We start from the raw sequence: 13,461 nt of genomic DNA, 5'->3' as shown, positions 1-13,461 counted from the left end.
GTCTCATCCCTGTTAAATGTCATTGGTCAAAGGGGTAGGTTTATGCAGCAAGTTAGGACAATCAGAATTCCTTTCTTAGAACTCATAATTAGATATGATAAATTATCTTTCCAGTACGGTTGCTAATCTAAGAGTATGTGATTTTGCAACTACCAGTAGGCATCTTCCTGGCTATTTGCAGAAAGTCTATTTAGAATAGAAAGAGAATGAGACAATATGGGAAGACAAAGAGTTTTGACATTGTTTGGGTCCCTAGAGCCTGCCATGCCTGAAGTCCATCCCACTCTGGATTTGCCAGTTAGATGAGTCAAATTTCAAAATCTTGACTCACCCACTTTCTAAGTAGGTGAACTTGGACAGGCTACTTAAGTTTTCCATATCTCTTACCCCATCTACAAAATGGGAGATCACATTAATACCTACCTCACAGGGTTATACGAGGATTAGCATAGTAAATGCTCAACAAACACTAACGATGACTATGAAGCGCCAGCCAGTGAATTCTGTTGTTTAACCGAGTTTGAGTTGAGGTCCTGTCACAATAGAAAGTGTATTGATGCCAGATTTTCAATTTCCTTCAAAATGTGTTTGAAGCCCACCCTTCCTCTGCCTTTCCATTATCACCACCTCCATGAGATTCTTGGGCAATGTTTTTGCTGGCTTGTCTGACTGCATCTTTACTCTCTACAGTTCACCCTAGTTACCAGTGCCAGAGTGACCTGCACAAAACATGCTTTTCATCATGGAATTTTCCAGCTCCAATTTCTGTCCAGAGGCTTTTCCCTGGCTTCCCAGGTTCCACCTTAATTATCCAATCTGAATCACCCTAACCAACGTGACATCCTCCTACCTTTCAAAAAATCATGCCTTGGTAATACACATCCCTCTGTCTTACCTTGAGTCATCACCCTCACCCATCCCATTTTTTCCCTGCAGTTAATCAGCTCCAATCATGCAAATTCTGCCTCTTCTATGATACATTTTCCAACCGTCATGGCTTTCATTGATTTTAACCCTCCTTGAGATCCTATATCATTTTCAATCCTGTACTACAGGCTGCAACATGCAATTATAAACAATCCTTTATTGTGTCAGGTGGGTGTGACTAATTCAATTAGAAAGTGAAGTTTTTAGGTTACTTTTTTTGGCATGTCCCCTACCTCAATGATAAGCACACAATAGGTATCAAAATCAGTATTTTTTTCAGAGGGCCCAATCATAACACTAACCATGCCCACTTTTTAATTTTTAAATGATTCTGTAGCTTTAAGAGAATTTTTCTTCAAATTAAGGTAACTTTTACTATTCACCTAATTTTGATGCAAAAACTTGATTCTGAGAAGCATATAAATCTTAAATGACAAAATAAGGAAATAAGGCAGTTTTAAGATAGTTACATGTTTTTATTACATAAACATTAATCTATTCCTTGTGGGAGCTGGTTTTTCTGTTCACTTCTTGTTTCACAGAATGTCAAATATCTATAGGAATTGTCTAAGAATGATTTATGAAACATTCTCACATGCCCACCAAAAAAGCCTTGATGCCTATATTTTCCAAACAGATTCCTGAGAAAAATAATAAGTTTTGTTGATTTTACAGCATGATACATAAATTTTCTTTCAAGATATAAAAAAGGAGACTTCTAAAATGAGTCTCCTTTTGCTTACAAAGTTCTATAAAAATACATTAGGTATGCTCATATGTTTGTCCTTTTACTTGAAAATATTCCAGTTTACCAGAAACAAAAAATAACAATAAACAATGATACGCAAACCACATTAATCTTGTAGCAATATAATGTCAACATCATCATGAACACCTTGCAAAAGTAGCTCTCCTGGGTATGTAACAATCTTCCTCCGTTTTGCAGCTTTGAGAGTTCCTACCAATGCTTCAAAGAGGTTGGCACATTTGTCATCTCGGAAGAGGACCCCAAATTTCACACTTAACTTCCCATCAGCATCTATTTTGAGAAAATACAATGTTAGCCAATGCAAAGTGTTTCTTGCCCCCATGTATGGAAGCGTTGCACAACATTTAATAAATATTTAACTATAGTTTAACCAAAATAACAATTTAACATTTAAACATCATAAATTCAATGTAACCTCTTGTCCGATCTATAAAGTAATGAGAAAAAACAAACTCATGTGTTGTACACCTCCTAACCTTAGTATCATCTGGACAAAGACTGGAAGAGAACCAAGAAACATTTACAAAAGGTGAATATGTTACAGCATTACTATTATGGACCAATACCTCTCATTCTCAATTTCCATTTTTTCAATGATCATGTTAGTTGTTGAATCAGCAAAAATAACAAACACAAGAGAAACCTCGGGTCTGGAGCAGTATTTCTCTAAGTGTGTTCTGAAGTACTCAGAACCCCCAGGTCAGTTTCCTCATCTGTAAAATGGGGATCTTCATACTTCCTTCACAGTGCTGTTGAGTGACAGTTCTGCAGCACACAGCACAATGCCCTGCACAAACTGAGCACTCGCAATGATCATTGGCTCAATCATGAGTGAGAGAAATGGGGGAGTGTGCCAAACCATAGTCACAGGGAAAGCAAGTAAGCATCCAGGTAATAGGAACTAGAGTGACTCACCTCAAGTAAACTATCTAAGATGAGAAGAAAAAGGAAATAAGTTTGTAAAGGAAAACAGGCAATCTAACCCTGTTTGGCCTGGAAAACAAAGATGTACCTCTTTGATCTTTTCAACTTCTAGCATGACCCTCTATGCAACAAGAATCTTTCACTGATTACAGAAATAAATGGAGCTGCTGGGTAACTTTGGGCAGGTCTTTCAAGCTCTCTGAGCTACAGTTACCTCATCCAAAAAATGAGGGTAAAAATAGCCCTCACAGAGTTGTTACAAGGATTAAAAGATAGAATATAGGTAAAACCTTTTAGAGAGTGCCTGGCATATGGCAAATTCAGGTTAACGTTTTTAAAGGCATCAAAGGCAGAAAGCGGGGTGTAATCTTGGAGTCCTCCCGCCCACTCACGCCTCAACCGTGCAAGTGATTCCACTTTCTTTGTATCATCTGTTGCTGTAGCTTCTCCTCTCCATGGACAATTAATTTCTTGATTCAGGCCCAAATTAATCCTCGTGTGGGTAACTGCAAGACTCCTTACCAGCCTCCCTTTCTTCGTTTGTGACCCCCAATACATCCTCCACATTGATGAATAAAAAATGTGGAAGAAACATAAGATGCAAATCTAATTGATAATCTTCTACTTTGTTCTTTCATTGGCTCCGTGGCATTAAAGTAAAGTCAATGGTCTCACGATGAGACTCTTTGTCTTCTGGCCCGTGCACTCATCTCTCACCTGATTTCCTGCCATACTGTCCCATGCACCTTTTGATCCCGTTAAAATGAATGACTTGCTGTTACCCAAGAGGACATGAAAGATCCTGTCTTGGTAATTTGACCCATGTCGAGCCATCTGCCCAGCATCCCAGACCCCTTTCCCTAGCTAAGTTCTTTTTCTTCAAGAAAGGACTAAAATGTCACCTTTTCTGAGAAGTCCTCTGTGATTCCCTCAGTTAATAGCTCATCTTATAAATTCAAATATATAGTTGTCAAAGCAGGTACCATCAATTATGGTAATAATAATGAACATTTATTGAATACTTGCTATGTTGCTGAAACTGTCCAATGCATTTTACAGTCATAAAATGCAGTTAATCTTCATTTCATCAAAGATAAGATACATTTCATTTCATGAAGAACTATTATTATATGTTCCAATTAAACTGCCAATTTAACTACAACACACCATACATTAGAAGATACATCCTTAGTTTAGAGATTTCAAAGTGTGGAAAAAACGATCTTTGAATCATTGAAATAGAGTATTATTATTATACAAATAAGGAAACCTAGGCACAGAAAAGTTTAGGAATGTGCCCAAGGTTACACAGCAAATATGTAGAGGAGCTCAGATTCTTTCTGAGAGTCTGACTCCAGACTTCCAAAAACAAACCTTAAGCTCTTAACCACTTCCCAGTTTGTTTGCCTGTCTCTCTCCCCTACTTAAAGAGACCCACAAGGGCTAAGATAGAATTTTATTTATTTTCATATCTCCAGCACTTAAGCACAAAGGCAGCACTCAAGAAATACTTGTTAAATTGTAATAATTTATATCTTCAAATAATCTTTACCCATTTTTTTCTACTGAATGAAAAATGAGAAAAGGATTTTATTTTAAAAGAAACAGATAAAGCAAAATTCGTTAATTTCCACCTTCAGCTAATATATCATATTTAGATTAGTCTAAATATCATAATTTAGATTCATCAAAATTATTCCAGACACAACTTAAATAATTAACCATAACATGTCAGTAGACAGCATATCTCCACAGATGCTTTCCAACTCATCAGTCATCTATTACCAGGACCAGGTAGGTCAAGGAGGCTACAATATTCAAATTATTTTCATCCTTAAAGAAATGATAATGACTTTGGTGTCTTCGACCGTGTATCCCCGAAAATAGGACCTAGCCAGACAATCAGCACTACTGCATCTTTTGGAGCAAAAATTAATATAAGACCCAGTTTTATATTATATTATATAAGACCCAGTCTTGTTGTAACACCCGGTATTATATTGTATTATATTATATTATATTATATTATATTATATTATATTATATTATATTATATTATACCCGGTCTTATATTATAGTAAATAAGGCCGGGTATTATATTAGTTTTTGCTAATCAGCATTAGAGCTGATTGTCTAAGTCTTATTTCCGGGGAAACACGGTAGTTTGCACAGATGCTAATTTTGAAGTGCAGATGCAGTTTACCCTAGTAGAACACTAACACTTTTAAATGCAATGAATCCAACCAATAAACAACACTAAGCTGACAGGAAGAACATTCTAGGAAAGAAAAGAATCCTATAAATCTTTGGAAATACATCTTCAATATCTTTAACAAACCAAACAATAGCACTACCCCCAGGGGTAATATGACCTCACAGAGCTCAGGAGAAATTGGGAATATAGAAATGAGGACCACAGGTAGGGGCATCACAGTGGGAAAAAGACTTACCCAACTTCCCTCAAGTGGGAGGGAGAAAAATTGGGTTAGGAAAGATTGTACATTTGCTTCATTGGGGAACTAAATAAATGACACCCTCCACTGTCTCCTCAGTGTTCTCCAGAAACATCCCAAATGCGGCTCAACCATTTCCTCCTAAAGGGACCTGCCCTAGACTTCAAAGTCTTAGAGAGTCAAGGCTTTCCTGAGTGCCCTACAGCTTTCAAGAATCTGTTTCTCTGGGACCCTTCTGAATTGAATGTCAGCACTTCACTGGTTAGCACACCATTGTTTGCTGATAATTGCCTCATGAATTTTTAATCTATTTTTCTCAAGTAGTGAGATCCTTGAAACACAGGAGCACACTTTATGTCACTTGTACTTACACAGTGTGTGGCATATGGATTCCCAACAAATAGCAACTGACCATATGATGAAACTCAGTTGTTGAGTTCTATATGCCAACTTTCATATGCCTAGTTTATCTTTTCTCGGTATATTTCCGTGATGATGTCTCAGGTTTGATGTAGAAACAAAGAGAATAGAGAAGACCAAAAGGGCAGGCATAGGAAAAATGATGACCCTCCACATATACCCACGCCCTAATCCCCAGAACTACGGATATGTTACCTTATAGAGCCAAAGGGACTTTGTTGGTGTGATTAAATTAAGGACCCTAAAAAGGGGAGTTATCCTGGACTATCTGGGTGAATTCTATGTAATCACAAGTCCTCCAGAATGGAAGCAGGAGGCAGAAGATGAGGTCACAGTGATGCAGTGTGAGGACCAACCAGCTGTTGCCAGCTTTGATGATGGAGAAAGGGGGCCATGAGCCAAGAATGCATAGAAAAAGACTACGAAACAGATTCTCTCGAGCCTCCAGAAAGGAATGCACCCTGCAAACACCTGGATTTTAGCCCAGGGAGACCCTTATCAGACTCTGCTTTGGTTTGAATGTTTCTGTCCCCCCAAAAACTCATATGTATGTTGAAATCCTAACCGCCAAAGGTATGATATTATCAAGTGAAGCCATTGGGAGGTGCTAAGGTCATTTGGGTATAAGAATGTAAAGTCACGAATCAGGGATCAATGCCTTATAAAAAGAGGGTGCAAAGAGATCCCAGCCTCTTCCACCATGCGAGGATACAAGAGGAAGTCTGCAATCTGGAAGAGGACTGAACCCTACGATGTTGGCACCCTGATTTCGGACTCCCAGCCTCCAGAACTGTGAGCAATAAGCGCCTGCTGTTTAAAAGCCATCCAGTCTGTGGTATGTTATTATAGCAGCCCAAATGAACCAACTAAGACAGACTCCTAACCTACATTATTGTTAAGATATTAAATGTGCTGTTTTACATCACTAAGTGTGTGGTAATTTTACAGCAGCAATAGAAAACTAATACTGGGGACATTTGATACTAATGGCTTAATGGGATTTTCAAAGTATGTCTTGTTATTTCAAATGATTGGTGATTCATAAGCAGACAGAGCCATAAGAAGAATCAGCTATAATGACAAAACAACGAGGTAATTCAAAGCCACCTTACACTGATATGATGTAATTTCATAACTTTGAGTTCCATTATCCTAGTCGTTGCCAAATATGTCTGTTGGTCTTACAATTTTCAAAAGGCTCCCCAAACCTTGCATGTCTTATCTGAGATGTACAAATATCCAAAGCAAAAAGCACAATAGTTACTTTCATTACAACTTAGGAAAAGGATACTAATACTACCAATATTACATGTCACTAATTTCATGGTAGCTGCTAATATGCTGCTGAAGAAAAAGCTGATTTAAAAAAAATAAAAATACCCTAAAGGATGGTTTAGTTATATGTATATCAATACTTGATTACATAAAACTCAAGAATTTGGAGAAAGTAGAGACAATTGAGTATAAGTTCAATCTCAGTCCTTAGTCATTTGGAAGTTTATAAAAATGCTGGCAAGATAAAGCAGAAAAATGAATTTTAATGGAATGACAAATAAAAATTTGAACACGATGCAATTACCAGATTTCAATGCAACCAGATTCCAGATGCACAGCGGTTTTCTTTCCATTCAAAGGATCATGAAATATCTCCACCATTCTTTGCACCAGAACCACAATACTTCAATAGCTTTCTGTCTCCAGATATCTATCACTGCATGTGGAAGACACTTGTCACCCGGGATGAGGGTAGAGCTTCCATACCTGTGTCTTCAAGCCCTGGTGAGCCCTTCACAGGCTTCTACAAAAAAGTTGGTCCTACTTGCTCTGATGTAAACTCAATAGAAATACTGTACCTGTGTTATAATACTTACTTTTGGAACCCAGACGATGAATTTCCTCCACTAGGAGGTTAACTTCATGATCCACATTCATTGCTGCCTGACAGCAAAAAAAAATAAGTTTGTTTTATTACCATTTCTACATTCCATTAAGCATATCTTGCCAAATCCAAGGGTCCTGTCTATACTTGTGTAGCATTTGTCACTATTAACTTACCATGTCTCCCTTCCTAAAAATACTTGTGTGATACACATGGCACCAGAGTCCCTCCATTTTCCCTCCACCTTTATAACTTCCTGTCTGAGCTGACTTCACTTGTATTCTACACAGTCTGTTGGGAAGAATTTAGCCATTTTCCTTGTACCCACTATCAATGTTGAGCCCATCCTCTTCACGGTGCTCTGCTTGCCACCTAAGGGGTACAGGACCTGTCCCCAGGGAACTCACCCTCCAAAAGCAGAGAAAGGCCTGGAATGCGTAGCAATGTGACAGCACTCTTTGAGTGATGGGTCCAAGGCACAAAGGAAAAAACCACAGAAGGCTCCGTGGAGGTCACTGGAGAGGAGTAGACCAAGTAGACAGTTGGGAAAGGGTGTTCTATGCCTGGGGAAGGGCATATGCAAAAGCACAGAAGCAAAGGAGAAAAAGTAGGCCCTACGTTAGGAGCTGGAGGTACCAAGATAAAAAGACACACTCCCTCCCCTCTGAGAGCCTACAGTCTTGTAGGGAAGGCAGATAATACAAGGCAATTTTAATAACATCAGATCAGTGCAATGATGACTTCTGGGTCACACACAGGGACGACATGTCCTTCCCTAGACAGTGTCCAGTACAACCTGACTATAATGGAGAGCTTTTGGGGAAGACCATTCATCTTCAGATAAGGAGGAGTCCAGGACTGACAGGAGCTGCGAAACTTACCTTAGGTCACCAGGCCCTCCATGGGCTGGGCACTGCCCACCGTTCCAGCTTCCACCACTCTGCCCACCTGAACTGTAGGTTGCAGCTATGTGGACCTTCCTTTTGTTCCTTAAATGTCCCTCAATCTTGCTCCTTTACACATACTACTTCTTCAACCGAGACTATGACTATTCGTCTTTCTTGGGACTAACTCCCACACATCCAATCCCAGCTTAGATATAACTTCTTCCAAAAAGCCTTCCATGAAACCTGGAGTATAAGAGCTGCCCCACTATGTGTTCCCATGGCATTGTCCATCCGCCCTCTTCATTTCATTTGATTGGAAATGACCGGCATCTCAGCTTTCACCACTAGCTGGTAAGCATCTCTAGGCAGGGATCTGACTATAATCCTCTCTGTTGGATCATGTCTGGCACCAAAAGGACAGGTTCAACAAATTGGTTTCACAGACTGACAGAAGGAGCAAAAGGCACAAAAGGGGATGGAACTTTATCATGGGAGTTGTTGCCGTAGAGCTGCGGGCTTATGTGGGGAGCAGAGGGGTACTCACGGAGGAAGAGTGCTCAAAGACAGAAAAAGGAAGGTAAAGGGCCCGGAAAACACCTACAGAAATGAGAGAAATCTCAGCAAGAAATGGAAAAGAGCAGATAGAGTTGGAGGAGAGCGCCATGACTGAGTTGGGTAGAAGTAAAGGAAGAAGAGTTTCCATAAGAAGGCAGTAATTTACAGTGAAAACGACAACATGAGGGTCAGGAAGTATGAGCAACTGGGCAGAATACGCATCAACTCAGTCTGTTTTCAAATCCTAAATTCTCCAAATCAAATCAGGGTCTAAAAGAGTGGGGATGTCTATGATTTACTTTGGGGTGACAATTTGGAACAAACAACTTTATCCAGACAGATTATAACTAATTCCTGGTAGCTTTTAAAAACACGAACGGAATCTATGTTTAAATTATACTGATTGGGACCCCAGATTTTCCATCAGCTAACAATTAAAAGCACCATCTGTCATGTGCTACATTATACGCATATGTGTGATTATAGTTTAAGAAGCTTGTATCACAATAAAATGCAACATCTTAGGTTTGTGCATCTACACAAAACTCTATCAAAAATTATAGCATCCAAATATTAGGACCTTTGTGTTAGTAAAATTTTATCTATAACATTATGTTCAAGTCAAGATATAGTTTAAGAGAGATACTCAAAAGCTAAAACATACCCAGAGGATACAACTGAAAGACATACCATGAAAATAATGGTAGGAAAAAAAACCTACAAATGTTGGTGTGGTGGACAGCTGTCATTGTTATGTGCCCAGAATCCATTCGCCATCTGGTACCAGCAATCTAATTGTGGTTTGGATTAAGTCTTCCTTCCTTGCTCTAAACCCATGTATCTTGGGTCGTCTCAGCCCAAACTCCAGGAGTAGCTCAGAGCCACAATAACTGATTTGAGGGAGAGGCAGGTAATCCCATCCTGGACAATGAGGTTCAGTCCCAGGATTTTGCCAGACCTATTGGTAAAACGACACTGTCCTACTGGATTCTAAGATGTAACTTTACAGGCTCTGCTATAATCGGCTACCATGTGGCAAGAACTTGTCAGGAATAAAGGTAGCGCAAAGAAAAGTCCAACCACAAAACAGTGATTGAACCTGTACATGACCCTGGATTTTTCAGCTACGTGGACCAATCAGTCTTTCCTGGTTTTGCTTGTGCCGTTTGAATGAGTTTCTGTCACTTGCATTCTAAATACTTAACCCAAAAATCCTAGAGAAGACCTGCCACTATATATATAATATATATATATATATATATATATATTATATAAATATGTATATATTTTAATTAAAGCTCCTTTTATGTACTTATGTGAATACTCTTGTTTTGTGTTGCTCTATTGGGTAGGAGGTTTGATGTAATAGAAAGGCAGATTTGGGAGCCATATAAGAAAAAAAATTCCCAAACAATGAATCAAATCTGCACCCTGTTACTAGAAGCATTAATGCAGAAGTACTGTGGACCTATGAGGGTTGATGAGGAAATCAGCCCACAGTGGACTTCTGGAGACTGAAATGTCCAAGCGGATTATGGTCCTCTCTAATTCTCAGATTCTATGATTTCCTTCCAGTCTGAAAATTGCTCTTTAACACCGTTCTCCACTCCTTCCACCCACCACCAGCTGCACACTTCAGACATAGCTCTCCATGAAAAATGAGACTCAAAGAGGACATCCCACTCAAATATAGTGTGAATACCTACATCCTATTAAACAGATGTATGCTCATCCAATTTTAAGGCAACCAGCATTTCTGTATAATTAATTACACACGAGGTTCCTTATCTATGTTAATTCATGTAATCCTAAGAGCTTTGCAAAGTATTTATTATTTATCCCCATTTTATGAATGATGTAACTGGCTCAGAGGGACTCCCCACAATTAAATGCTATTTCTACCACAGGGTGGTCCTCCTCCACCTCCCCCCCCCCTCCTCCTTTTACTTTTGCCTTGCTGGTTATTATGCAAAGTGCACTAAATAGTGAGTTGTATCTGTATGAAATATCACATGCTCAGTACTTACTAAGGCAGAACACTTACAGAACGAGAAAGGCTCTCTGCCCAGACCCCTCCAAATAGGACAATAACAGGCTTAGGAACTATTGCTGGCATACATAATTTGACATGATTTACTTATTTATTCTATTGTTTAGTGGGGGTAAGGGGGGAAAATACTTCAGTTACACAATCCTTGGAAGGCCCGTGACATTTTATTAGTACACAAGCCTGGGACTGAGTAAGCAGCAAGATCAAAAATAATGTGAGGCCAAAAGCGGGGCAGGTCTAAGTGGAACAAAGAGCTCATTGGTCAATGGGGGTGGGGGTGGGGGGGGTCAAGGGAAGGCGATGGCAGATGCTAGGGGAGCCCTCTAATTGTGACAGAAGCTAATTAGGCATTGTGCGTGGGAATCACAAAGAAAGCCGAATGTCAGAGGATTGGGCATATGCTGACACACTCCACCATCAATATACACTTAAGAATCTATTTAAAGACCCTGTTATAGTGTTTTTTTTTTCCCCATTTCTTTTTTTAAGGTTGGAGACAATACATGGATGTTTTCTAATGTTCAAGGAATAAAGCCTACCGGAGTGGGGGCGTCTGGGAATCAGGAGCCAACTCTACATACCAGGGCTGGCCACTTTTCCAGCCCACCTAAGCCATCCAAGACTTGCAGCTGGTGCGGGTCACAGGATGACTCGGTTCCTTCCTGACAGCTTGCAGCCGCGCACACACTCCATATATGGTCATCCCTGCTCCAAGTTTGGGAGCTGGCCCCTAAGGGGTCCCAAGACCTTGTCCCCTGCAGGCAACCACTCGATCACCACCGGCACCGGTGCAGAGCTAGGCTGCTCCAGGCTCGGCCGCCTGCCGCGGGGCAGCACGGCGGGCTCCGGAGCAGCACCCCTGCGAAGGGCTGCGTCCCGGAAGCCTTTGTCTCCGCAACTCCCGCGCCAGCGCTGCGGGCTCACGCTCCCGGTGCCGGTGCGCCCCAGCGTGTAGCGAGTGAGCGCCCAAAGTGGGCAAAGAAAATGGACCCCGCTCCGGGCTCCACGAGCCCCTAGTGGCTCTTCACTACCCCCTACCCCACATACGACCGGCAAAGCACAGAGCCGCGCCCATCGCCCGTGCCGCAGAGTCCCCCGCCAGGAGGCACCAAATTCCTCGGGGGACCCTCTCCCCGCACCCCCGCCCAGCTCTGCATAACTGTCTTCGGACCCCGCCAAATGCAAAGCTGACTCGTTGCACCGCGGTAAAAATCGGTACACCGCGCTGACCTCCGTCCGCCCCGGCCCGCAAAGCATCACGTGAGCAGAGTGCGGAAGTCTGTGGGAGAGGTAGGGGCGTGTGGCGCTCCCACCCGGGCCCCCCGCACGGTCTCAGCCCAATTCTAGTTGTCACCTCCACACGCCTCAGCCCCCTCTCCCGTCCCGGCTTTCCACCCGCAGCCCACGATTCCCCGTTCCTGGCCTCCACCGGATACACGGGTTCATTCCTTATACCTAGTCACATCTTCCCGGGGGACTCACTCACCTCTCCGCCTCCTTTTCTTTTCCAATGAAAAACTGGTGCAGCGTCGGCCGGACCTGGTTATCTTCAACGCACCGGGGAGGAAGAGGCTGAGAAAGGAAGTGACTGAGGCAAAGAGAAAGGCTGGTGTGCAGGAGGAGGAGCGGGGCGGGGTGGGGGTAAGAGTTTAAGCGCTCAGGAAAGGGGCCGCCCACACTCCGGGGACAAGCCTATGAGAAGCAAACTCCGGAGAGGAGACGCTGGAGAAGGGGGCAGACTCCAGACAGGTGGCAGGCCGCCTGAGACTTCTAGGAAAATGGACCCACGGCTTTGATTACTGTCTTCTTTCCGCCGTGCTAGTCAGAGCCAGTGGTCCCCAACACCCTGCATCTGATCCTTGACGTGACTTCCTGCCAAGCTCGCTTTCTTAACGTAAGAAATAAAGCACCCTCAAAGTGCTGAATGTTGAGGTCTCCTTGGAGGAATGTGACATTGGTTCCGTGTGCCTGGAGAGCAGGGGCCTCCAGAAAACTGCATGACAGCAGGATAGTTTGATTTGCAAAACAAAACTCATCTTGAAAACCAATTTTATTTACTGCAAGGAAATATCACTTAAAGGTGTAAGGGTGAAATTCGGTAAACCAATAGTAATTAGACTTAGCTAGTTTGCAGTTTGACTCACCTCATAACTCACTATCTAGCCACTTGTAGTTAAATTTAGCTAGTTTGCAGTTAGAGCCGTCCTGATATTCAGCTGTTTTCTCTTTGTTTCTCCCCTCATTGATTAGCTTGAAAACTCTGTTTTGTTCCCTTTCTCAAGGCTCACATACCTCGTTAATCCATTTAAGCAGCAGAATTCTAACCTGAAAAGAGCAATTTCTTCATTCTCATGCTACCAGACACCGGAATCCAATTTGCAACTCCCTTGCAGTTTTCACTGGTGACACTAGTGATAAAGCCCCAGGCTGCGGTGGCTGGTGGCCGAGTAGAGAAAGCATCCAGAGTCCGGAGACAACATTATCTTAAAACAGCCCAGATCTCAGGAAGAGATTTCAGCCCTCTGACAGCCTGACTGACTCTCCCTTTCCTTTGTTCTTCTTCTTGTGTGCCTACAAAACCTTCTGCCGCTTCTAGG

At 41.8% G+C, this 13,461-nt stretch overlaps 1 protein-coding gene across 3 annotated transcripts; it reads right to left on the bottom strand.

The window, feature by feature from the left end:
* Nucleotides 1-1,382: 1,382 nt before the first annotated feature.
* Nucleotides 1,383-12,539, bottom strand: ABRACL (ABRA C-terminal like). 3 transcript variants are annotated; one of them, XM_019732802.2, is made up of 4 exons: nucleotides 12,351-12,539; nucleotides 7,780-7,935; nucleotides 7,365-7,431; nucleotides 1,383-1,966 (listed from the first exon to the last, which is right to left on the bottom strand). In XM_019732802.2, the coding sequence occupies exons 3-4, from the start codon at nucleotides 7,423-7,425 to the stop codon at nucleotides 1,782-1,784; spliced, it is 246 nt and encodes an 81-aa protein (XP_019588361.1). In that variant the 5' UTR covers nucleotides 7,426-7,431; nucleotides 7,780-7,935; nucleotides 12,351-12,539; the 3' UTR covers nucleotides 1,383-1,781. The 3 variants fall into 3 exon arrangements, with proteins under 3 accessions (XP_019588361.1, XP_019588363.1, XP_019588360.1); XM_019732804.2 differs by having other exon boundaries at nucleotides 7,780-7,887; XM_019732801.2 differs by lacking the exon at nucleotides 7,780-7,935.
* Between the last annotated feature and the right edge of the window lie 922 nt (nucleotides 12,540-13,461).

Source organism: Rhinolophus sinicus, linkage group LG05 (genome assembly GCF_036562045.2).
Source record: "Rhinolophus sinicus isolate RSC01 linkage group LG05, ASM3656204v1, whole genome shotgun sequence".
Taxonomy (NCBI): domain Eukaryota; kingdom Metazoa; phylum Chordata; class Mammalia; order Chiroptera; family Rhinolophidae; genus Rhinolophus; species Rhinolophus sinicus.
This window is presented reverse-complemented; position numbering and strand designations above follow the sequence as displayed.

Excerpts from the sequence above, each read along its gene's own strand:
- ABRACL (XM_019732802.2), bottom strand. The coding sequence starts at position 7,425 with ATGAATGTGGATCATGAAGTTAACCTCCTAGTGGAGGAAATTCATCGT. Across the intron at positions 1,967-7,364 it reads TCATCGTCTGGGTTCCAAAA|ATGCTGATGGGAAGTTAAGT; the intron begins GTAAGTATTATA and ends TTCTCAAAATAG.